Raw genomic sequence first — 23,962 nt, forward strand, 5'->3', positions numbered from 1 at the left:
AAAGAGCTCTTTGATACACGCAGTCCTTTATTATGCATTAAACTCATTATTCATAACCTCATAGTACGACCCAAAGAAAATGAAGCTTTGAAACCCCAACCAGAAGGCACAAGTACATTATAGTAGAGGCCTGTGGTGTAAAATGCTGACATGGGAAACAAGAAATCATGACCTTGACCAATGTGGTACTAATGTGTTAGGAGATGACCACATGGCTGCAGCCATGCCACCTCATTCAGCCAGGCTGACTTGCACAGGCTCTTTCCTGTGAGGCTGAAAAGCATTGCAGCCATTCAGTCAAGTGCGACTAACAGCTGTTTTGTTAGCCGTCTGAAATCCTGGGGACCGGAACCCCATAAGCTCCCTTCACTATGTTGGCGGATCGAGAGGAGAGTCCGACCAATTGTTTCAACACATTTTGTCATTAAAAAATCAGGTGCAGAGCAAACAGGGTGGAGCAGGGTGTTGGCAGGCGCATAAAGCGCTGCTTTGTTGAGTTGTCAGGACCGTTCAGCTTACCCAGCAGCAGGAGGGATGTCATTCTGCAAACTAATGCTTATGGTCCGATTCCTCTCACTCGCTCTGCAGATGCACAATTCCAGTATGTTTTTATCTACTGCCTACTGATGTAGAATTGCTATCACAGGTCAGCAGACCAAACATGGCTACAGCTAAACAGGAAATACAATATTGATGAAATATTCCCGGACAAGTCTCCGGAGTCTGGTATAATAAATAATAGATTGCTCAAAGTATTGTGAAGTGTAAGTTGGTGTTATTCTAGAATGGTTAGAACTCATCCTGCATGCCATGATCTCTCTAATGACTTAGTTTTAATCATTAATGGATAGAAATAGAAGATTAGGGTGAAATTCACAAAACTATGTTAAGTATTTAACTAATACTGTTATAATCCTAAAACAAGAATAATTGGAAAGGCAAGCAAAAACACGGTAAACACACTGGGCCTTATTTTTAAATAATGACACATGCATTTGTATTACTGCATTTCCCCCTTAAATCGCCTTAGCTTATAATATCGTGAATACCATATCTGTGTAGATAAGTGGATATTGGAAATACTTGAACAAGGTCTTCATATCATGACCAAGATGCCTCCATTTAATTAGGTAAGGCAGGGAGGGGGTAGATTACATCATGTTTTGGTCATTCTCTGTTTCATGGTTACTGCAGAAGTCACTATGGGCCTGGGATTAAACCCAAACCCCTGCTGGTATCATCTGTGTCTGTGAAAAGCAAAAAGCCAGGATACTGCAGTGCTCTTTGTCTTTGGATTAAACCGCAAAGCATCAGCCCTGCCAAAAGTTACCAGCATGAGCTCGCCACTAACAAACTCATTTCCCAGACTCGGATCAAGACAAAGCCAGAGCTCCTGGCATCCTGACCTCTGCTTCTATACCACAGATCTTTTGTTTACATAATAGTTTAGGCTTGAGTACCAGCATTACTGAGGTAGAAAAGTACGTTATAGAGCATAATACATACTTTTCTGATCGCACTTTTTTGATTATTGTGTGGGCAGCAGTGTGACTGTTAGCTATCCTGGGCAGGCGCAGATAATATTTGTCTAATACTAAGCAGGCCTATAACCTGAAGAAGCTGCTTAAGTACTTGGTAACATTCATGAGGCTTTTAACACAAGCTGCATGTTCACCCATTAGCGTACACATTTCATGTATTCCCTTCTACTTTACATGGAAACCTGTTTATGGGTTGAGGACCTTCTTTCTCCTCACAGATGTTTTTTTAGGAGTCTTTCCTCACAGGTTTGAGCAGCAAGGTTCCATCTCGCTCTTCCACCAGGAAACCCAACTCCCTGAGCGCGGAGTAGTCAGCTGTGCCGCAGCGTTCCAAAGTGGCAATCAGTTTCTGGTTCTCCGAGTTGTGCTCCAGGAGGTTCCTGATGGTGAAGATTGCCCACTGGCTGATGACTAGAGATGCCCGGTTAAGGACAACAATGTCAAAGTTTCTGCTTTAGAGAGTGGAACATGCAGCTGTTCCATCTTTTATTTTTAAACATATTTTTCAATGACTTATTATTTCCTTATTTTCTCCTCATATTTATACAGCTTCAGAGGTAGATCTTCATATTAAAGATGGGAAACGTTACAAATAATACAGTCAGCATATGTGGAAGCAATCCTTGTTAGACAAAAGCTTGGGAATCAGTTTCTGGCTTTCTCATAGAGAGGGGATCTCCATAATACAGTAAGGCTAAAAGCAGCCCCACCCACCTGCTCTTCAAACCTTGTGTTTCCAAGGGGCAGCCAATGAGAAGAAACCAGGTTTAAAGAGAGATGAATAGCTGAAACTACTCATTTCAGACAAAGGACAAACTGAGGGGTTACACCACAGCCAAGTTTATGAGAACTATGGATGATTTTGAACAGATTAAAAGTGAGCAACAAAACAAAACACATTACTATTGCCTAAAAACAAGCATCCATTTAACACTGCTGCATCAATTTAAATCAAAATTTGTGGTCTTATTCAGTCTCTTTTGGAATTAAGTTTTGTATATTTGTACATAAAAGCCGGTGAGTTTGCATCCCCCCCCCCTCCTCCCAAAAAAAGCCAAAAAAAAAACAACAACAACAACAACTTTGCATCGCGCTACAAGGTAGTAGATGTCATGCAAGATGGATCTAGGAAATGATTTGTTCTCTTTCAAACATTCGTTTCGGTGTCTCACTATGGGGAACGCTCTCTCAGCGTTGTCCTCAGAAGCCTCTATATCATTACTCCAGCCAGTATTGGCTGGCAGTCGTGACGCTTGCGTCAGGGAGGGGCCACCCTCCTCCCTATAAAAGGGTGTGACGCAGCGTCACCCGCCATTCAATTTCCTCTTCTCGCTTCTTAGAAACCTCATCTCTCCTGACTGCGAACGTGAGTGCTAGCTTAACTGTCCACACGAGCAAGCTAACACCTTGGTCACCGGGCGCCAGCACGGCTCGCGTTTCGAGTCGCCTGCTCTTCACCACAGAGCCAGGTCGGAGAGTGTGTTAGCTGCCACCACGCATCTAGCACAACAGTTAGCTGATCAAGCTAACTGTCTTTGCTACACACGGTCACCAAGCCAAGTAGCACAAGCGCTAGCCACCACACTAGCCAGGTCATACTAGCTCACCATAGCTACCCGACCGAGAGAAGAAACAAAAAAAAGGGATCAGCGTTAGCCGTCCAGCCATTCCAAGCTAGCTACACCAAGCTTCCTTAATATGGCAGACTGCAAACCGCTGCCCAGAATTTGCCCCTGCGGTTGCAAAATCTCAGGTTCAGATACACATGACGCGTGTGTGATGTGCCTCGGGCTGCAACACGCCCAAGCGGCTATTTCCACACCGGGTATATGCGAACACTGCGCTCGCTTCACCCTAAAAAGCCTTCGCCGAAGGCTAGCCCGCCAGGCTAGCCTGTCGAAGGAGGACCCAATGCTGTCTCCAATCGGCCCACCGATGGAGCACACTGAGTCCGCCACACCAGGCACCAGCTGGGGAGACGAGATGGATGTCGTCCTCCCGCTGGTGGATGATGCCGAGGTCAGCTGCGAAGCTATGCTTGATTCCCTCGAGGCTAATGACGAGCTACTCAGCGAATCCTCTGAGGGAGCGTCGGAACATCTCGTCTCGGACGAGGATGACGACGTTTTCTTTGCCCCCTCTGGTCGGAATTCTGCGACACAAGGGGCCGACTGTGATAACCCCGGCACACAGTCCCGCGGCGTGGAGCTATTTGACGTTGCAAAACGGGCAGCTGAAAAGCTGGCAATCCCATGGCCCGCGGTGACAACGGAGACCTCCACCTCACGATACGAGGGTAAAAGGCTCCCCAAAGCAAAGCGCACTACTAAGCAGGTACTGCCGCTTTTCCCCGAATGCGTGGACGAGGTCACACGCTGCTGGGAAAAGCCATTTTCGTCACCCAACCCCGTGCAGGGAGCGGCGGCGTTTGACTGCGCTGGAATGAAAGAGAAGGGCATCTACCAAATTCCCACAGTGGAGAATCTGGTGGCTTCTCATCTCCACCCGAACCAGAAACTCTCCATGTCATCTGGTCCGTCCCTGCCCTCCAAGACCGAACGCCTGCAGTCCTCCCTGGCTGACAAGGCGTATAAATCGGTGGCCACCACCGCGAGGGCATTGAACGCCTCGTCGCTCCTGCTAGCCTACTCGGCGGAGCTCCAGGACCAGGCTGCTGCGAACCCGGATGCTAGCGAGTTGTGGGAAGAGCTGGGCGTAGTTACGGACCAGTGTCTCCACCTCACTAGAGCAGCAGTACAAGCGGCGGGCAGAGCCCTCAGTATCATCGTCCTACAGGAGAGGGCAAGATGGCTGAACTTGTCGGGGCTTTCGGACAGAGAAAAACGTGACATTCTGGACGAAAGCATCGACCCCGCTGGGCTTTTCGGGACCGCCGTTGCCACCATGCAAAGACGGTGCGAGGAGAAGAAGAAAGAGGGAGAGGCCCTCCAGCTGTGTCTCCCTAGGAAGACCCAGGCTGCGCCTCCACCCAGTCGCCGCACGTTCGCTCAGGTCACCAGCCGTCCAGCCGGCGTGCCGACGTTTAAAATCCCTCGCCGCCCAGCCCCGCAGGTCGCGGCCCAGGGTCCTCTAGGATCGCAGAACCCTAAGACCCACTGGCCCAAGAAACACGTCCCGCCTGCTGCTGCTCAGGGTGCCCCACCACCAGCCAAGCAGTCGGACCGCAAGAAGAAGCGGACTGCCTAACATCCCCCACGGGGAGATTGGAGCCGGACCAGCCCGGGCTCCAAGTTCACTCCAGGGCTCAGTTCCGGAGCCCGTTCGGAGAAGTGTGTTCTGCCTCCACCTTTCAGCGCCTGGGACTCGAGTTGGATCCCACAGAGCGGATTTCAAAAAAGAGACGACGAAACGCTGTTCAGCTGATTCAAGCATGTCTGTCTCACAAAACACACTGTTTATTAAAAACTCACCCGTTGCATCCAGGCATGTTGCCAAGGGCACGGGAAAAATGTGTGAAAAACACAGAAAATATGTTGAAAAACATAATGCCCCCACGCACCCAGACACCACCGGGGTTGATTCCCTCAGTGGTGTCCGGCCCCATAAGCGCTGGTCAAGCGCGGGCCGCTCGCGCATGCGCAGTCGGGTCTGGTCAGAAGGACCAGTTTCCGCCACAAGAGGGAGCCAGAGCTCCGTCTACTGTGGAGCGCCTATCTTTGGGGCCGCTGTCAGCAAGAATAGAGAGATGGCGAGCTCTCGCTGCGCCAGAATGGGTTGTGAGGACATTAGAGCGAGGCTATCGTTTGCAATTCGCAACCACCCCTCCCAGATTTCACAAAGTGATTTTCTCTCTTGCAAAAGGCGAATCAGCCAGGATCCTGCAAGAAGAAATAACTACCTTGCTATCAAAGGGGGCAGTACGAGAAATGCCCCAGGAGCAGAGCCAATGCGGCTTTCACTCAAGGTATTTTCTCGTGCCCAAGAAGGGAGGGGGACTACGTCCGATACTGGACCTACGGGCTCTGAATCAGCATCTGAGGTCATACAAATTCAGGATGTTGACGACCACCACTCTGCTGCATGTAGTGCGCCCAGGCGATTGGTTTACATCAATAGACCTGAAGGACGCATATTTTCACATCCCTATTTACCCGCCTCACAGAAAATTCCTGCGCTTTGCGTTTCAGGGCAGAATGTACGAGTACCAGGTCCTGCCGTTTGGTCTCTCACTGAGCCCTCGGGTATTTGTGAAATGCACAGAGGCGGCCATAGCCCCACTGAAGAGGCGGGGCATCCGCATAGCAACATACATAGACGATTGGCTGCTGCTATCAGAGTCAGAAATAATGGGAAGGGAGCACACCAGGTTGACAGTGGATCATCTGATGGCTCTGGGTTTCACCATAAACTACCAAAAGAGTGTCCTGCAGCCAGCTCAGGCCATCTCTTTCATAGGAATAGCTCTAAACTCCGCCTCGTACAGAGCGTGTCTCTCTGTGGACAGAGTAAAAAAAATGCTATCACATGCCGGCATTTTTCAGTTGGGAAGATATCTCCCATTCAGAAAATGCCTGCAGATGCTGGGATTAATGGCGTCTTCACTGGCAGTCATTCCACTAGGCAGACTGCATATGAGGGAATTTCAGCGATGGGTTGCATCACTGAGACTGAATCGAAAGCGCCATACCCACCGCTATATCAGAGTGACAGCAGACTGCGCTGCAGCACTCCACTGTTGGAGAAATCCCACATTTCTCACTCAGGGGGTGTCACTGGGAGCTGTCACAGCCAGAAAGGTGGTGACCACGGACGCGAGTCTCACGGGTTGGGGTGCCACTCACGAGGGCAGAGCAGTGAGCGGCAGCTGGGACTCACAACAGAGGGGTGCTCATATAAATTGGCTAGAATTGCTAGCAGCTTTTCTAGCACTGAGACACTTCCTTCCCCTGTTGAGAAACCACCATGTTCTGATCAGAACAGACAACACCACTGTTGTGGCATACATCAACAGACAGGGCGGGTTACGTTCCCGTCCTTTGCACATGCTGGCTCGCAGACTGATCATGTGGAGCAGCATCAATCTGTTGTCACTGAGAGCCACTCACATTCCAGGAGCCCTGAACTTGGGAGCAGACTTAATGTCCAGGGGAAACCCGCAGTACGGGGACTGGACCCTGCACCCACATGTGGTGACCCAAATCTGGACCCGCTTTGGCCAGCCACAGGTCGATCTGTTTGCCTCGAGGGAGAACGCTCAGTGTCCACTGTATTTCTCCCTGAGGGACCAGGAGGCTCCGCTAGGGGTAGACGCATTAGCTCACAACTGGCCACACGCTCTGCTTTATGCGTTCCCTCCACTGGCCTTAATTTCTCCCACTCTAACCAGAGTGAGAGAGAGAGGGCTAACAATGATACTGATCGCCCCAAGGTGGATGAGGTCCCATTGGTTAGCGGAGATCATACCACTCTTGTGGAGCGAACCTTGGCCTCTCCCTCTCCGACGAGACCTAGTCTCCCAAGCCAGGGGGGAGATTTTTCACCCTCACCCCGAGCGCCTCGCCCTGTGGGCTTGGCCCGTGAGGGGTTGAATCTGAGTACGGCAGGACTCCCCCAGGGTGTTATAGCCACTATTCAGAGTGCTAGAGCCCCCTCCACAAGATCATTGTATGAGAACAAGTGGAGGGTATTTGAGGAATGGTGTGGAAAGTCTCACACTCTCTCCTTTCAGTGCTCTGTGACAACAATTCTCTCCTTTCTCCAAGAACTGTTAGATAAAGGAAAGGCCTTTTCCACAATTAAAGTATATCTAGCAGCCATTTCAGCCTGCCATGTGGGCTTCGTAGATGGCCCGGTGAGCCATCACCCGCTAGTCTGCCGTTTCATGAAAGGGGCACGACGGCTCCACCCAGTGTCTAAACCTCTCGTTCCCACGTGGGATTTATCCCTGGTGCTGGGGGCAGTTTCACAGCCACCATTTGAACCACTAAACCAGGTGGAAATAAAAATCCTGTCTTTGAAGACTGCATTGCTCCTGGCCCTCGCATCTGCGAAGCGTGTCAGTGATATTCATGCGCTGTCAATACACAAAGAGTGCACCCGCTTCACACGGGATAACTCTAGAGTCACACTCAGGCCAAATCCGGCCTTTGTGCCCAAAAACCCTTATCTTCAATGCACCCCATTGGAGCTGGAAGCTTTTTGCCCTCCTCCTTTCTCCTCCCCTGAACAGGAGCGCCTACATGCTCTCTGTCCAGTCAGGGCTTTATGTACCTATATGGAGAGAACGAAGGTTTTCAGGAGGTCGGATCAGCTGTTTGTTTCCTGGGCTAAACCACATCTTGGCAAGCCCGTTAGCAAACAACGCATTTCCCACTGGATTGTTGAGGCGATCCAATTGGCTTATTCCAGCACGGGTCTGCCCCCCCCGGAGGGGCTTCGTGCTCATTCTGCCAGAGGGATGGCAACCTCTTGGGCCCTTTTTAGGGGTGTCTCTATAGAAGAGATATGTGCAGCTGCGAGCTGGGCTTCACCTTTGACCTTTGCAAGGTTTTACAGGTTGGATGTCACTGCACCGTCTCTAGCCCACACTGTGTTAAGTGTGGGTCCCCACGAGACCTCCTAAATTGGCAGTCAGTCGTTCAGATGGGCTTATCTGGCAATACGGGAGTCTGCATATCCCCATAGTGAGACACCGAAACGAATGTTTGAAAGAGAACTTGAGGTTACTCTATTCCGTAACCCCTGTTCTCTGATAACATGAGTGAGGTGTCTCACCAGATCACCCTCCTTGCACGAAGCGAGGAAGAGGTGAGCTTATCTTGAATGGCGGGTGACGCTGCGTCACACCCTTTTATAGGGAGGAGGGTGGCCCCTCCCTGACGCAAGCGTCACGACTGCCAGCCAATACTGGCTGGAGTAATGATATAGAGGCTTCTGAGGACAACGCTGAGAGAGCGTTCCCCATAGTGAGACACCTCACTCATGTTATCAGAGAACAGGGGTTACGGAATAGAGTAACCTCAAGTTATAGAAAGAAAATACAATACCAACAAAACCTGGAAAATAGATCAAGCTCTTTCAACTCATGAGCAGTTTTTATTTTCCCTGGGTCATTGACTTCAAAGACAGCCTAACAAACAAACGGGTTTGCAGACAGGTTGTGTATACTTTGCATTTCAGGTCACCCCATACACACTTTTTTTTCTAGATAACTACATTTTGGATGTAATGGTAGATAGACTGGGTTGTGGTTCTGTGTGTGTGGATGTGTCGGTAAGCAGACATGAAAGATAAACATGGGAACAAAATCAATGACCTGAAGACATAAGCGTTTTCTCAAAGACTGTCAAAAAGTTGTGACAAAGATACATTATGTGTGAGCTCCCTCCAGTTTAAAGTCAGGGTTTGTGGGTCTGATGAATGCGGTGCTGGAAGCGTCACTTTCTTTTAGTGCAATAAATAAGTGAAAACTGGAGCTCCGCAGTGTACCAACTGTTTATTTTCTTTCTTCCAAGGTCTGCTGGTACCCATCAGCTAATTGAATCAAGCCCAATAAAGTGTAACTCCACTGGATAGAAGAAGAAAGTTTAGCATTTTACTTTGGTTGTGTATTAAACTGGATTTAAAGTTTACAAAACAAAATTTGCATGTTGAATTAGCCATTTTAACACCAACTGCAACCCATCACATGATACTGTCAACCATCTGCAAGCACAGCAACTAGGGCTGGGTATCGTCACTGATTTCTAGAATCGATTCAATTCCGATTCACAAGGTCCCGAATCGATTCGATCCACGATTCGATTTAATTCGATTCGATTTAAATCTGGGAAATTTTGACAGTCAGAAATATTATAATTCAGATCAGTACATTTACATATTTTTGTATCAATAAAAAGGAAGCTGACACACGCAAGACTTTATCACAGGTGTAAGCGTCACAGCAGATGCCTTTGTGTCAAAGTAGCTGAAGATAAAACACAGAAAAACATGAAGGCGATTTTCCTGGCCTGGGATTTTATAAAAATATTCTGCAGTACATCAAAAACGAAAGAAAACCATTAATCAACATATGAACATCACCTCTGACGTTACAGCGGTTTTATTAGAGACACGGCTAAGCGTTTTGCATTTTGAATAATTTTAAAAAGTTTAAATTTGTTCAGTATTGAACAGCAGAAATGAGGTTTTCTTTTCGGAAGAATGTAAAAGGGAAAAAAACAGCAGCCGACAGCGCTGTAAACAACAGTAGACTTGTGCGTAACAAGCAAGCGAATAATGAAGAAAGGGAAACTGTTCTTGAAGTACAGAGAGAGAGAGAGAGAGAGAGGGAGGGAGAGAGAGAGAGAGCTGTGCATCGTGGTGGAAGCAAAACAGTAAAAGTCACATAAACATGACAATGTTTATGTGAAGCGTTTGGATCTTCTTTTGCTGCTGGTTCGGTCAATATTGTTTGGAGAGAGATCAAACTAACAGCTTTAGAATCGGCTTATAAAGGGCGTGAACACAAAGCGCGGACCCGCCGACAGATCAGAATCAGCGAGCTGTCGGCTTTCAGCCCCGACCGTGAGAAAGGCGACATCTAACTGATTCTGATCCGCGGGTCGCGCTGTGTGTTTAAGTCTATGTGCAGAATCCCTGTACCTGCTCTCATTTACTGTCTTAACTGTTTGGTGGTTCTTAAAATTTTGTGAGATGTCACCTGAGATTCTGGCATTTTGGGCAAAATAAATTTATATTAAAAAATCGATTCAGGATTTTAATGAATCGATTTTACGTTATCCAAGCCAGAATCGATTTTAATCGATGAATCGATTATAAAAACCCACCCCTAACAGCAACATAACTCTCTTCACATTTCGGCACTCTTTCCTTGCCAGCCAGTACATGCTGCAACAATTAAAGCTCAATGCAAAGTTGTGCAGGCAAGCCCACTACCTTTACTGTACAAATATACAAAGCTTAATTGCAAAAGAGCCCACAAACTTTTTGCTTAAATATGAAGAATGATTTAAATAAACATGAAATATGGCTACATTACCACAGCTTCATATTTATACTTCACAGAAAGGATACAAGGATTGTTGCTGTCAATGTTGCAGTTATCCAAGATGAGGGGGATGCCTTCAAGTTCTCGCACCTATGGGATATAAGAAAATGATATCAAATATAGAGTAACTCAGCTGCCAGGTCCCCAGCTAATTTCACAGTGTTACCTTCTAATGAATTAGAATTAATTACCCAATTTCTTTTGCTTGTTTTCACTGTTGTTTGTTCAACTTTAATGGTAACATATTACTGTAACGTAACGTGAGGCGTTGTTGACTACTTGATTCATTATCATCACTTCACCTGTCGGCTCAGCAGGTGTACTCGCAGTGAAACAGAGCTGAATGAGGCAAAACTAGCACAACTATAAATGACAGCAGTAAGCAGCTGCCTGATGACTCTCACATTGAACCAATATGAGACCAGTGTAAATAAATCGTCAAATGCCAATTTAGTATATTTATCCTTGGAGGTCATTTATTCCCAAATTCTACTTTCCAAAATCAGGAAAAAATAGAGCCTGATATAGCTTGATACAAAATGATTTTGGCTGCTCCATCCACCTCCATCTCAAACTATCCTCAGCATCCTCTTTTTAAACCAGACCTCTCTGTGGATCCGCCTTCATTACGTCCATGAATCGTCTCTCTCTGGTCTTCCTCTTTTTCTCCAGGCTGGCAGCCCCATCGTCAATATCTTTAATGAAATATATCCACTGTCCCTCCTCTGCACATGTCCAAACCAGCTCAGCCTTGTGTCTCTAACTTTGAACTGTCCCTCTGATGTACTCTTTCCCAGTCTTGTCCATCCCTGTCACTGCAGCTACTACAGCTCAGCACATCAATTTTGTTCTTGAAAAATCAACCAGTACCACTCATACCTCAGGTATGTCAACTGGACCAACTTGAATAACACATTATTTTTAATTTAACACTGGTATTGGATCAGTACTCAGCATCTACTGAAGTAAAAACATTTACATATCAAGACCACAAACTGTCTATTGTTTATGCAAGAATAAAACCAGATACTCTTAATGAGATGACTTATTAAGTGAACAAAACTATAGCAAAAGGTCTTGCTGTACAGTCTCTAGTTACTTTATATCTCTTTTTCAGGAGGAAATAAATCTGTATAAACTTACTTAAACACTGAAAGAATTTGTGAGACGTTTATCGAGGTTCACGATTCGAGTTAAGAAACAGCAGACAAAGGAACAGTACAGAGATGCCCTTAGCAGAGCCTCACATCCATGCAAACAAAGCAGTGTGGTTGTGGGTTAGTCTAAGAGCACCACAACAGGACAATCTGTTCTTTATCATGTGTCTCATTCTATAGGCTTAATTGTTGTATTTGCTTTCTGATGCCCTCCGCACGCCGTTGCGGTTACTCTCCAAACACACTGGAGCAACAGAACAAGACAAAGTGCTGAGTTACAGAAAATGGAAATGTCATTTACACTGTCAAAGAAACACAGAGCACGCAGGTCTGCGTTTTCCACTTTAGGAATCATTGTCTGAAGTTACTGAAATTATATTTAAACTCATAAAAGGGATGAATAACAAGCAGCTGGACCCTGACTTTCAGTCCGGCACAAGCAGTTCCTTGCTTTGCATGCACATCTTAAATTACAATCTCTCCCAAAGGTGAACAGAACGACATTTGGTTTACTGGAAGAAATCTGGGTGAAAACAGATACGTGGTGATTTCTGACCACTGACAGACCACAGATCAGCATCCATAAATATTATACAGGGGCCAACTGAGGGTGGCCATCCCACAAGCATTCCACAAATCTGTTCCTATTAAGTACAACCGAGTCTACAAAGTGATGTTGATACTGTCTGCTTTATTACCCATCTGTGCTTTACGCTGATAGCTGCATGCTGAAAGATGTCAATTGAGAAAAACTGATAAGATTTCTAAAATAAACAAGAAGCTAATGTTTCACATTTGAGCGGAAAACCGAGTTGTGTTGAAAGAACCCACAGCCTCTCGCTCAATTAGACTTTGCACTCGTTTGCACTCCTCAGGAGATTTGGTTTGAGGTTGCATGCAGCAGCCCATTTACTAAAACCTGCCTCTGAGCATGATCATTTAGTGGAGAGGTCAAACAAAGCAAACTAATTCAGGTCGGCCTCCCAAACCTCGCAGTCACATTTACACTTTTGACCCTCCAACTGTGTTGGACTGATTAAGGGTATTTGTTTAAATGCTAGGAGACCAAGGATCGCATTAGAAGGGCAGACCAGCAGGCTAGAATAAATGTAAGCAAAGAAAAACATTTAAATTTTAGGGTTTGTAAATATTTTCCTTTTCTAAATTCGATAATTGTTCTAAACCATAATTTCCTGACAGAACTATCAGTACATATTATAAAACTAACCAAAGAGGCTTTGGGCAATTTTCAATATGCTAATGTGTCTCCCCGCTTCCTTCACTTGACTCGTCCTTGTGTCTTACCTCCTCCTACTGAGGATGGGAGAGAGACAAGGAAGAGAAGCATATAAGCACCGACATTTACTAATGATGAGAATATCCATATTCCCACGTATAAAACCTTACCGCTGCTCATCTTTCACAGCTAGCACGTACAGGTAGGAATCAACAGGCACCACGTGATAAGATATCATGACAATATGATGTTTTACATTTTGCAATATGCTGAGTGTTGCAATAACATATTTTGTGATTTATTTTTTTGTAGCCGAAAATGATGTCCTAAAGTTAACTTTCTTTTCGGATAAAAAGATACTGACAAAAGTTATCTCACTTCAGTTATTTTTTTAGTGCAAAATGAGATATTCAAGCACACAAACACTGTCACCGAAACCTGCCATCCATGCTGCCGGACAGAGTCCGTCTCCTGTCACTTTACAATTACATGGTGTCAAGCAAGCAATTACATGTAACCCATTTCTGACAATACAGCAATTATCTGTAATAAATAGGCACATAGTGCTGTCTGTTGCAGTCTGCATAGACAAAAAAAAACATTTAAGTATCACATTTGCTCTCAGCAACCTTCCTGTTCTACAGGAATATAACCAGAATGCAACCACTCAGCTGAGTCAAGTCCCCTCAAATTGTGCTCATTCAGACTCATAGTAGTGTGTTGGTAGTCTTCCTGCATTTATAAATTAAACAGCAATTATTTAAAATAATCTCTCAGAGAGTGACTGCAGTCATTCCAAGTCAGACTGCAACCGTTTGCAGAACAGCTTCCTATCAGGCGACCTGTGCAATCACCTTGTGACCAAAAGTGGTCATGACTGTTAAGCTCTGCGCAGCCATTTAGTACAATATGAAAAAAGTCAATACAATCATCAGTCAGCCAGCTATGTTTTTGTAGATGCAAGATGGTTGCTGTCCTATTTTTACTGTGACTGAGTCATTAGCTTGCTCTGAATTAGAAGGTAGCGTTGTTTGCTCAGCTAACATTTATCTCATGAAGATGGTGCATGAGATAAGCCATCTTTTACGAAGTATCCTCACAGTATTATTTAATAAAATACTGATTTTTTGCTGTACCTCTATTGACAATAATGGCAAGGAAAATATTGTGATACCATACTGCATAGATTTTTCCTCTCCCCTACTAGATAGATAGAAAAAAATAGCTAAAGTGCTTGAGCAGATTTCCCCACCTAACAGTTATTTCAAAATGCCTCCGGGTACTTATTTGGGCAGCTATTTTGAAGTTTTACTTAAAGAAACGCTTCAGATGTGACAGATTTAAGTACAAGACTCTGTGTCTGTCTCTGACAGATAGGTAGACAGACATAAAGTTCTCTTTATGTCCCACGAATAGGATAATCATGAAATACTGTATGTAAATTCTCAACATATTTAAAATGGCAGCATATGAAGGACTCTGAGGTGCAGAAGTAAGATTTTTAGGTCAAGGAAAGACAGAGGACAAGTGGAAATATGACTCAGCACATTGAGCTACCTCTGATCTGGAAATTATGGCTTACAGCAAAATTTTCATTCACTCTTCGTCACAGTTGTTATCAAGTACCACCACAAACTTCCATCCCTGCACTCATTCATTTGTCCAAACCTTGTTCTGGTTGTTGGTATTGCTGTGGCAGAGGTTTCCAATGAGCCTGATGAGATGTGCCTTAAAGCTGATGACAGGAGAATAAGAAGAAGAGTCTCCATCTCCACTGAAGGAGAAGTTCTGAGCAGCACTGAAAATATTCTTACTGGCCTTCCCAGTGGCGTGTACCTGCTCCAGGAGCTCTGCATGGACAGTTTGTGACAGACAACAGGAAAAGCAGAACACCTTCTGAGAAGCAGCATAAAGCTATTCAGATTATAGCTGATTTTGACAAATGAGATTCTGCTTTTCTCCTTTAAGAAACAGATTAAATGATAAACCTCAAACTTTCCAGCATTTGGACTTTGCGGGCTGTTTAATGTCTGCTGTTGCTCGGTTGTTGACTTAATGGCTGTTTTTCATTTACCAACAGTAGTTACTAGAAGGTCTGGATGATCCTGTAGGAACATGAACTGCTTGTGGTCTGAGGTCATCTCACACAGCACATCCAGCAGACTAATCACTGTTAGTGCCTCCTGCAGGACCTGCAGGGGATTGCAACAAACGGGGGGCAGTCCACAGAGTAAGAATCTTTTGAGACACAATACTGAGTCAAAATGACTGAAACATAGGTTAATTCATTTCACACAGGGTAAGACTAACAAACGCAGGGTGAAAAACCCGCGGAAATTGTGTTGAATTTATGATCTGTACCTCATCACTGGACGCAGAACCCGTAGCAAGTGTGAGCACAGCACCACAACCTTTCTGGAAGGAAGTGGCCAGGAAATGAGCCACACTGGGAGGGATGCCACAGTCTTCTGAGCCCTCCTCTCTTAGCTGGGCTAAAAGTAGCTCTAATAAAGTAACTCTGAAAAACAAAATGTACATCTATATGAAGCATCTATAGTTTTTATTTAAATATTAGCTGTTTTTACCACTATTCTGTGCATCAATTGTCTGCAGTGCAAAAACCAAACAAACTAAAATAATAATAGGTTGAAAGGTGTTGTAGCATACATTTAACCATATCTTTATTTTTACAATTCTGTTTGAATGAATTGTTCATGTTTTTGTCCAAACAACAAAAATGAAGTACCGATCATGGTGAGACATTTCAGAGTACATGTTCTCCACCAGCGATGAAGACTTCAGGAAATGCTGTGTTGCAATCAGCACTCTGAAAAATCAATAAATAGCAAAGGGAAAGTAGCACTTAAATATGCCCTTAATGCATAACAACAGTTTTCAAGTTAGTACCATGATGATGCACTTACGTCCAGTCCAGCTCAGGCTGAGTCCTGCAGAGCTCCATCACCCTGAGAGCCAGCTCAATGTTCTGTGGCTTGGACAAATCTTCCACCTTGGCCTCATCCAGGCATGTGTGGATTACCATCGAGGTGTAGTTCACGGTCTTCTCATCGTCAGTGCTAAGCAGCTGCCTGTTTGGATACGTTCGGGTTGACAGAATTACCAATATAGAATCTGCATGTGATTTTGGAGTCAAACAAAAAGATGAGGGTGAGATTTTGGCACACAGAACTTACAGGAAAAGGTCTGGGAAGCTTATCATCCAAATGTCATCTTTGCACAACTGGTTACCAACAGCCAAGTTACCAAGAAACTGGATGCCACAGCGAAGAGCTGAGCCACAGAAAACCGATCAAAAATAAGAAAAAACATTCAACATTCATTTTCCTCCATGGTGTATTGCTTTTATGTCCCTCTAGACTGTTAAAGTTTTTTGCCTACTCTTGAATACAAAAGAACTTGACAGAACGGTTTCTTGTAAAACTCAAAGAACCCTAAAAAAAGAAAAAAGAAAAACAGCTCTTGATAGTGACATCGTGACAGGATGTAAACATTAATGACATCCTCCCCTAACCTGAGTTGTAATATTAGCTGGATGCACACTTCTTCTGGTTGGCGGATGTAGACTGTTGACAGAAAATAGTTCTTATATGAAACTGCCTACACAAAAGGCATAATATTTTTTTGACTAGTCAAAGTCATAATTTCTTTTACAATTTGAGCACCACAAGACAAAAACAGCACAATCTACTTCCATCTCTAACAACCTCTATAGCTCACTTCAAAACAATTTAGTTGGCTTTGAAAGGGACAAAGGAAAAACACATAAGTACTGTACCTTAAGCATCAGTAGCTGAATTTTAGACTTACGTTCGAAGATGGTATCTGGAATCTCCATATTTACAGTAGATAAAAATCTCAGGAGTTTGAGGGATACATCAATGAAACCAAGTTCCCTAGTTGACAAAGACACATTATGTCAAGTGTTTCTTTGTCTTAAGAAAGGAGGTGCCCAATAATCTAACAAACTTTGACATAATATTATAATAAACTGCAAAAATAGCACTTCAACAAATCCTGCAATTGCAAAGATATAATTGTACAGGTTCCTTAAACATAAACTGCCAAATTTTAGCAGGAAAAATGCTCAAGAAGGATTTTTAGCAGAGTTTCCAAATAAATCAGTCACTAAACTCTATGACCATTGTTTACTTAATTAATTTGTATTTACTGAAAGATCCCCCTCATGCTGCTTTGTGATGTCGGGGATACCTGAGCAGACTCTGGTTACGTATACTCTGGACACAGGAGTTCCTCTGAGCTCTGAAGCACTCTGCGGTCAGCTGGAGCTGCAGGGTAAAGGTCTGCACATCCTCACTGTCCAAGCCGGCAGCCTGCAGCTCTTCACAAAGTCTGGTCAGGACCTTCACAAGAGTGGAGAATGTCTTCTCCTCCACAGCATCTCTGACAACGACAAACAGGTGAACAAATACACAATATTCATTTCATTTGCAGTACTCTCACTGGGAGACCACCAGATATAAAACACAGATGTAGTTAATAACGCGGTATTTGCACTACATTAGCTGGATCTTGCGTGAAACACTGTCTTTTTTCCATTAAGAAAAAAATAAAAATGAAGTTCACAATTTGAATCCAAATGTGCGGGATACTCCTGTGCTACAAATTCTACAGAAGGGAGCATAATGTCACGTGCACAGGCCGTTAAATTTTAATAAGCAGAGTTAGCTCCTGCACAGGAAAAACAATGCCAGTAATGCTTAAAAATGTGCTTTTAGTACAAAACCACGTACTGAAGCTATACTGCTGATATGTGTTAGTTTTGTATTTTTATGCTGAAGCGACAATTATTAGGTCTGAGTTCAGAAACCGGGCGTGCCGTTATATTTGGCTGTGCGTAGTTGACAGTTGGGTATTTTCAAGTTACTGCTAGCTTAGCCGGACCGCACTGATACGGCCCATTTCCGTATAAAACATAAATAAATTACCCAGACCTCACCTGTATTCGACATCCCGCAGCGCAGCTGTAAATGTTTTTAAAGTCTGCAAGTGTTCAGGTCCGTGTTTTTCATTTAAAATGCCAGCGATGGACGCTGAGGTCCCCAAAATGATGTCGGTGGAAGCTGCCATGTTTGCCTGTTTCACGCTTGTGGGCGGGACGTCCGGAAAACTCTTTAAGACATTATTGGTTCAAATCAGTATGGGGCGGGGACTGAGCATGTGCTGCTGTTTTCTTGTTGAAGAAGAGTCTCCTAGACTGCTGTGTAATGAAGGCTGTGACTGCAAATAGACTCTACAGAATGAATTTTCATGTGTTTTTGGATAAAACTGTGGGTAAAAATGACTTAACTATTCTGTGTTTCACTGTAATGATTTGATTAAGCACTTAGCACTGAGAAAGACAGAAGTAAAAATGATGAGAGCCATCAAGCTTCTGGAGACCAAGGTTATTTTAGTTAACTAAAAAAAGGTACAAACTAAAAATACATATAAAATAACATTTTAGTTGACTAAAATAAAACAAATAAAACATAGACTTAAATGTAAAACTAACTGCAATTATTTTGTTTTCTTGGAAAACTAACTAAATTTGTTTGTTTTTTTTAAATAGAGAGACCAAACTCTATTTACACTAGTCTAATTTTGTACCCATTATAACCTCCCTAAAATTGCTATAGGATGCATTCACATCTCAAATCCATTCACCAAAACCAACATTTGAAAAGTTCAAATGTCAATCCATTCAACCCAGATAGTTTATAGAACAGCTACTGCAACTGCAGCTGCAAAGCCGCAAAACAAGCCTTTGTGATTTCCATGTAGAGTGGCAAATTTTAGATTACAGATCCATTATGGTTCTCCCTTGTATTTCCACTGGCCTGGAACAGCACAGCAGTGGTGAAAAGCAGCTCGCTGCTGAGAAGAGTTGATTACGGATGGTAGGAAGCATCCACCTCAAGCAATTTGTCAGCCTTAAAATGAGGCAATGAAAGAAGCAAACATTCCCTTTATAGAATTCCCATTATTCATTTTTCAAGTGGAATAACTGGAAATATCCTCACAAACTGGAAATGCTGTGGCATGATCGGGGAATCTGAAGAGTTGAGTTACAGGAAAAACAGGACATCCTATCAGGGTTCAGCCATTCTAGAAACCTCAGTAATGTTAACTAGACGGCGGCTGGTTTAGTCTGCTGTGGCAGACGATCTAGCTCTCTCGGAAAAAGAAAAAACAAAAACATCAAGACAATCAACCACACACACAGTTTTTATTATTCACAGATGGTCGGGCATTTTTCCTGTACAAAACACAATCAGCGTTGTTAAATGAAACACTTTAATACCAAGTGAATCATGTCGTATTTGGTCTTCCAAGACAGAGAAAAATGCAAGGAGAAATGAAATGGCTCCTTGTGTCGAGCAGCAGTTTGTCACAGCGGCACTCACGACAGCAAACTGAGCTGAACCTAAACACAGCGCACAGTGGTTAAGGAAATTATAAATGTTTATTTGCACCCTGATGGTCTAATACCAGAGCCTGTTTCATTCCACTCTTGTAAAATCCATGTTTCAACACATCTGGCATAGCGCTAACAAAGGAGAAATTCATTTGTGGTGCGAACATTTTCAGCCATGCGTGAAGTGTGGCTCTGTGAAGACGTGCTTCAATTCAGACATTCGTGGACTCAACATTATGTAACCTTCTAATTTTCATCCCCCCGAGTGCTCTAATTTGTGGTTTTGAGTGAAAGGCTGCGGTTGAATAGTTATTTGCTGCTCTGAATGAATGAAAATCTCTGTTATGTGACATACATGAAAAAAAAGTAAAAGTATTTAGGATACTGTAGTGTTAACACAACACAAAATAGTTTCCTTAAGGCACTTGATATTGTAAGGTAAAGACAGCTACAGTAATACAGAGAGAAACCCCTCAGGTGACCCCCTATGAAAAAGCACTTGGCAGCAATGGGAAGGAAAAACTCCCTTTTAACCAGAAGCAGTCTCCAGCAGAACCAGGCTGTAGATGGAGCATGCCCATTCACGTTCTGTTAGACATCACCTCTGCTGACTGGGGTCACTCAAGTGGACTTCTCTAGCACATTTGTGGTGGTGGAGCCTTTTTTTTAAATCAGCTTCTGTAAAATTATATTGATTTCTGTGCAGTTTATTGTGTAAACACCTAATCCAAGAGGTACTTAGCATCTCTGGGTATCCTGTTATGAAATGATGATGTATAAAACCCTGCTTCTGGGTTCAAACTACACTGTGTTCATTAAGGCTGTTGTCTTTTTAATGTGTTTTAATGCTTTATACTCTTGAATTCAAGAATTGGTCAAAATCCGCCTGTACCGTACACTGGGATTCCCCATTCTTATCTATGGGTCGTAGACCTGGGTCATCCTCAAACACGACCTCAACAAACTTGAGGTCTTCCAAACGCACTGTTTGCATCAGAGTCTCCGTGTGTCCCTCCGTGATAGTCTAAGCAACGCGTGATACGTAGTCAATGTCACCAGCAGGCCTCAATGGAAGAGCTGATTAGGAAGCGACGACTGCAATGGTTTGGCCACATCTGCCGCATGAGCAACCATCGCCTGCCATACCGCCTTTTGATGCAGCAGCATCAGAGTGAGAGTGATGAGAGACCTCCAAGAAGACTTGGATCAAGCAAATTGAAGATGATCTTAAACAACAACGTCTAACCCTCAAGCAAGCAAAGGTGAAGGCAAGAGACCACAAGACCTGTAAGTGCATCGTTGATCAAGATGGAAACCCTACGACACCCACAGCGACGTATTGGCTTCGTGGACAACCTCCCTGCCAACCGCCAGCTAGGGACAAAAGAAGAGGAAGAAGAAGACGAAAGAATGCTTTATATCTTATTCGATTTAATCTGAACAAGCCCCCTGTGGCTTGCTAACTAAGCTTGCTAGCATTAGCTGACAACATACTCCACCCTCTGCTCTAAGGACCCACTGCACACCTCATAATAACTCATGATCAGAGACTGTAAAGTGTTAATTCAGTATGTTCTCAAGCCATTTGTAAGTATTTTCGAGGTTCAGTGGACCACATTTTCCTGTTGGGGAATGTTTTTGCAATGGAGGTGAATGCTTGGTACGCAACAGTGTTTAGGTGGTATGTGTCAAAAATGCCAGAACCCATTGCTTTAGTAAATTGCTAGCGCTTTTAATGTTGTGGTCAATGGCTTTATTTATTTATTTATTTATTTATTTATTTATCTCAGCTCAGAAGCAGAATTCAGAGACGAAGGCATGGATGGTTTCAGAGTCACCTTCAACACAAAGTTCTTGGGACCAGTTATAAGATTCTGCTGGATTTCACCTGAGTGATTAGTGACAGATTTGAATTAGTAAGTTTTCAGTTTATATAGTATCTAAATGTAAAAATAGACCATAAATGCACAGTTGATTGAAAAAAAAAACCCCTATATATTATAGAGAACTGACTGCCATTTGTAACCATAACTGTCTTTCCTATACAATCGTGCTTGTTTGAAGTACTTCACCACATCGAAAGAGAAGTGGTCATCTGCTTCCAGGTTCTCAAAGAAACACCACTGGCACCTTGGTAAAGGTTAACCTCTAAAGCTGTCCTGAGTACAACTATTTGTAATGCAAAAAGAAGGTTTAAGGTTTTTAATAGACTAAAAAAGCAAACCACAATGTGCATTCAGTGTTTTACACACATTTTTACATTATGATATAGAAACTGTTCTGCAGATTGAGACAAATGTTATCTTTAGCAGAGTCATGATGCTTGCAAATAATTTCCTGGATTAAAGTTCCTACTTCTTTAATAATATGATACCAGACACCAGAGACACACACGGTTTCACACATAGATGAAATGTATTTTTGCTCCACTTTTCTTTACCCTCCAGTTCAGCACAGTCTCTGAAGGTTGGCAGAGAGATGAGGTTAAAAACACAGTTGGTGTCACATGGCTGGCAGGCCTTAGCACATCACAGCGACTGAGTGGCTGTGATACTGTCGGACCTAAGTGTGACAGAGAGGAGCCATCAGTAAGAGACAATATCCAAGGAAAAAGTGGGATCTGTAATGCAATCTGAGGGACATGTGTGACTGATACAGAATTCAAAAGTCATCATATAAAAAGACTTTAACTAAAGCCCCACAGCCGCCTTGAGCAAGAAGAACCTGGCAAAACCTGAATAGTCCCATAGACCTCTATGGTAAGCCGAGCAATGGGCGCCTTAAAAAGAGGCCAAACCCTGATTCCAAACCCTAGAATCAAGTGGGTGAGGGTTCCCCTAACGTGAAGACAGTGGTGCTTTTACAACACGACCTCAAAAACTGTAGAGGGAGCTGAGCCATGTAATTACAAGCAAGCAGGTGAGTCCAAGTTGTTCGCTCCGAAACGGGGCCAAGCCACAGAAATGATTGTGTGGTATTCCACACCACTGCAGTGCCACCAAGGAAAAACAGGCAGAGAAAAATTTAGAAGAGGGTATGTAAGAATGAATGTCATTTGTTGTGATCCAATGGCACATTCGCATTTCTGAGGAAGAAAAGGAAACCGACTCAAAATCAGCAACTGAATCAGCATTAAGGAATTAAGGCCACCACAAGCAGGTAATATTACTTTTTCCATGCAGAAAACTATATTTTCCATTTGTTTCCATTTTTGGAAATTGTTATATAATCCAAAGATATTGCAGAATTACACTGACATATATTTCATACCTTGGCACTTTCAATCAGCTTCACATGCACCAAACCTCGAAAACCAGCAGGAGGAAAGTGGAAGAGGGGAAAATTTGTCTGGTTGCATTTATTCAGCTGACCAATGCAGCTACTGGGCTTTTGGTATCAATTACAGCAAATTAAGTGATAGCCACCCAACACCAACACTAAAAGGATCATCCATCAAATGAGTTAAAATGCTGCTCTACCACTAATTGAGCCCACCATTTTGGCTGGGCCCCAGGTGCCTATAAATAAGAGCCACGCTTATTTTTCTTGCATTCCTCTAAGGCGAGGCCTCTTTGATCTTTTGGCCACTTGGAAGTGATCATCGGAAAAATTGGTTTCAGGGTTCAAAATGACCACAGCCGAGGAAGAATGAGTACTGAGAGGAATTAAAGCCAATGTGTATTTGTGTGCTTTAAATGTTGGAGAGCAAAAAGCGACTTTAATCTCGCAGCTTTAATTTCAAACACAAAGAGTCGGGTGTATAAATGTATTAAAAGGAAACTTTGTGTATGTGAGATGCCATCACTACTTTATGAATATACAAACAGTATTCACATGGTGAAGGGCAACTTAAAAGCCCCATCTAGTGGTCTATGGGGTCTCCTAATATTCTAAAAGACATGTAACAAGAAATCTCAGAACAAATATCAAGATTACAAATAATTTAAAAATCTGCTTTGCTTTCTCACTAAGAGTAGGGGGAAAATGGATATAATTCCAGTGTGTCCAAACTGTAACAAATACGCTTGCAATCCTCATAGATTTTTCAGTTAAATAACAAATTGTTGACTTATGGAGGGTTTATGTGACCGTTAGTTTTGGTCCTGTGTCTTTCTGGGGTTTTTATGTTACAATTACCATGTTTTCTTTTGGTGCTTGCTTTTCTTTTGTCGGTTCGTTCTACTACCCGTCTTTCTACTTTTTTTGGGTGACTATCTGCCATGTTTTCCAAAGTAAACCACGAACGGGTGTATAGATAGCCCATCCTTTGTATAGACGGTCCAACCGAGTCTTAGTCTGTCCTATATACCAGCCTGTGCTGTTTTGTGGAGCAACCTGAAGGACTGAAAAATTAAGCTAATCTGGAAGGGTCAAAAACTTTTCCTCGAATGGCCACTTAATGCTACAGTCGGGAAAATAGTGGTTGAAGATTGCACCATGACCAAAACTATTGACCCAGTGTATAATGAACTTACAATCTGGCTATGCCTTTGAAATGGTTACTTCGATGACTGTGACCAGATCTGCAACCACTCGTCAGTTGCTACTTTCAGAGCGACTTTGATGTAATAAGATGGGAAT

The 23,962-nt window shown here is 43.5% G+C and overlaps 1 protein-coding gene across 1 annotated transcript; it reads right to left on the reverse strand.

Annotated features, from left to right (window-relative positions):
- Nucleotides 1-9: 9 nt before the first annotated feature.
- On the reverse strand, nucleotides 10-18,096 carry atxn10 (ataxin 10). The gene is made up of 11 exons (XM_026146783.1): nucleotides 17,924-18,096; nucleotides 17,176-17,367; nucleotides 16,774-16,859; nucleotides 16,140-16,236; nucleotides 15,870-16,034; nucleotides 15,692-15,772; nucleotides 15,307-15,463; nucleotides 15,020-15,137; nucleotides 14,614-14,795; nucleotides 10,578-10,641; nucleotides 10-1,952 (listed from the first exon to the last, which is right to left on the reverse strand). The coding sequence occupies exons 1-11, from the start codon at nucleotides 18,052-18,054 to the stop codon at nucleotides 1,768-1,770; spliced, it is 1,458 nt and encodes a 485-aa protein (XP_026002568.1). The 5' UTR covers nucleotides 18,055-18,096; the 3' UTR covers nucleotides 10-1,767.
- Nucleotides 18,097-23,962: the final 5,866 nt, after the last annotated feature.

The sequence above is a fragment of the Astatotilapia calliptera genome, chromosome 17, assembly GCF_900246225.1.
Source record: "Astatotilapia calliptera chromosome 17, fAstCal1.2, whole genome shotgun sequence".
Classification (NCBI taxonomy): domain Eukaryota; kingdom Metazoa; phylum Chordata; class Actinopteri; order Cichliformes; family Cichlidae; genus Astatotilapia; species Astatotilapia calliptera.

Bases quoted from the DNA above. Each gene is read 5' to 3' on its own strand.
- atxn10 (XM_026146783.1), bottom strand. From the start codon at position 18,054: ATGGCAGCTTCCACCGACATCATTTTGGGGACCTCAGCGTCCATCGCT. The intron at 15,138-15,306 runs GTACAGATCATA...AATCCCCTGCAG, and splicing joins GTTCTGCGTCCAGTGATGAG to GTCCTGCAGGAGGCACTAAC. The intron at 10,642-14,613 runs GTTTGGACAAAT...TATATCCCATAG, and splicing joins ATACCAACAACCAGAACAAG to GTGCGAGAACTTGAAGGCAT.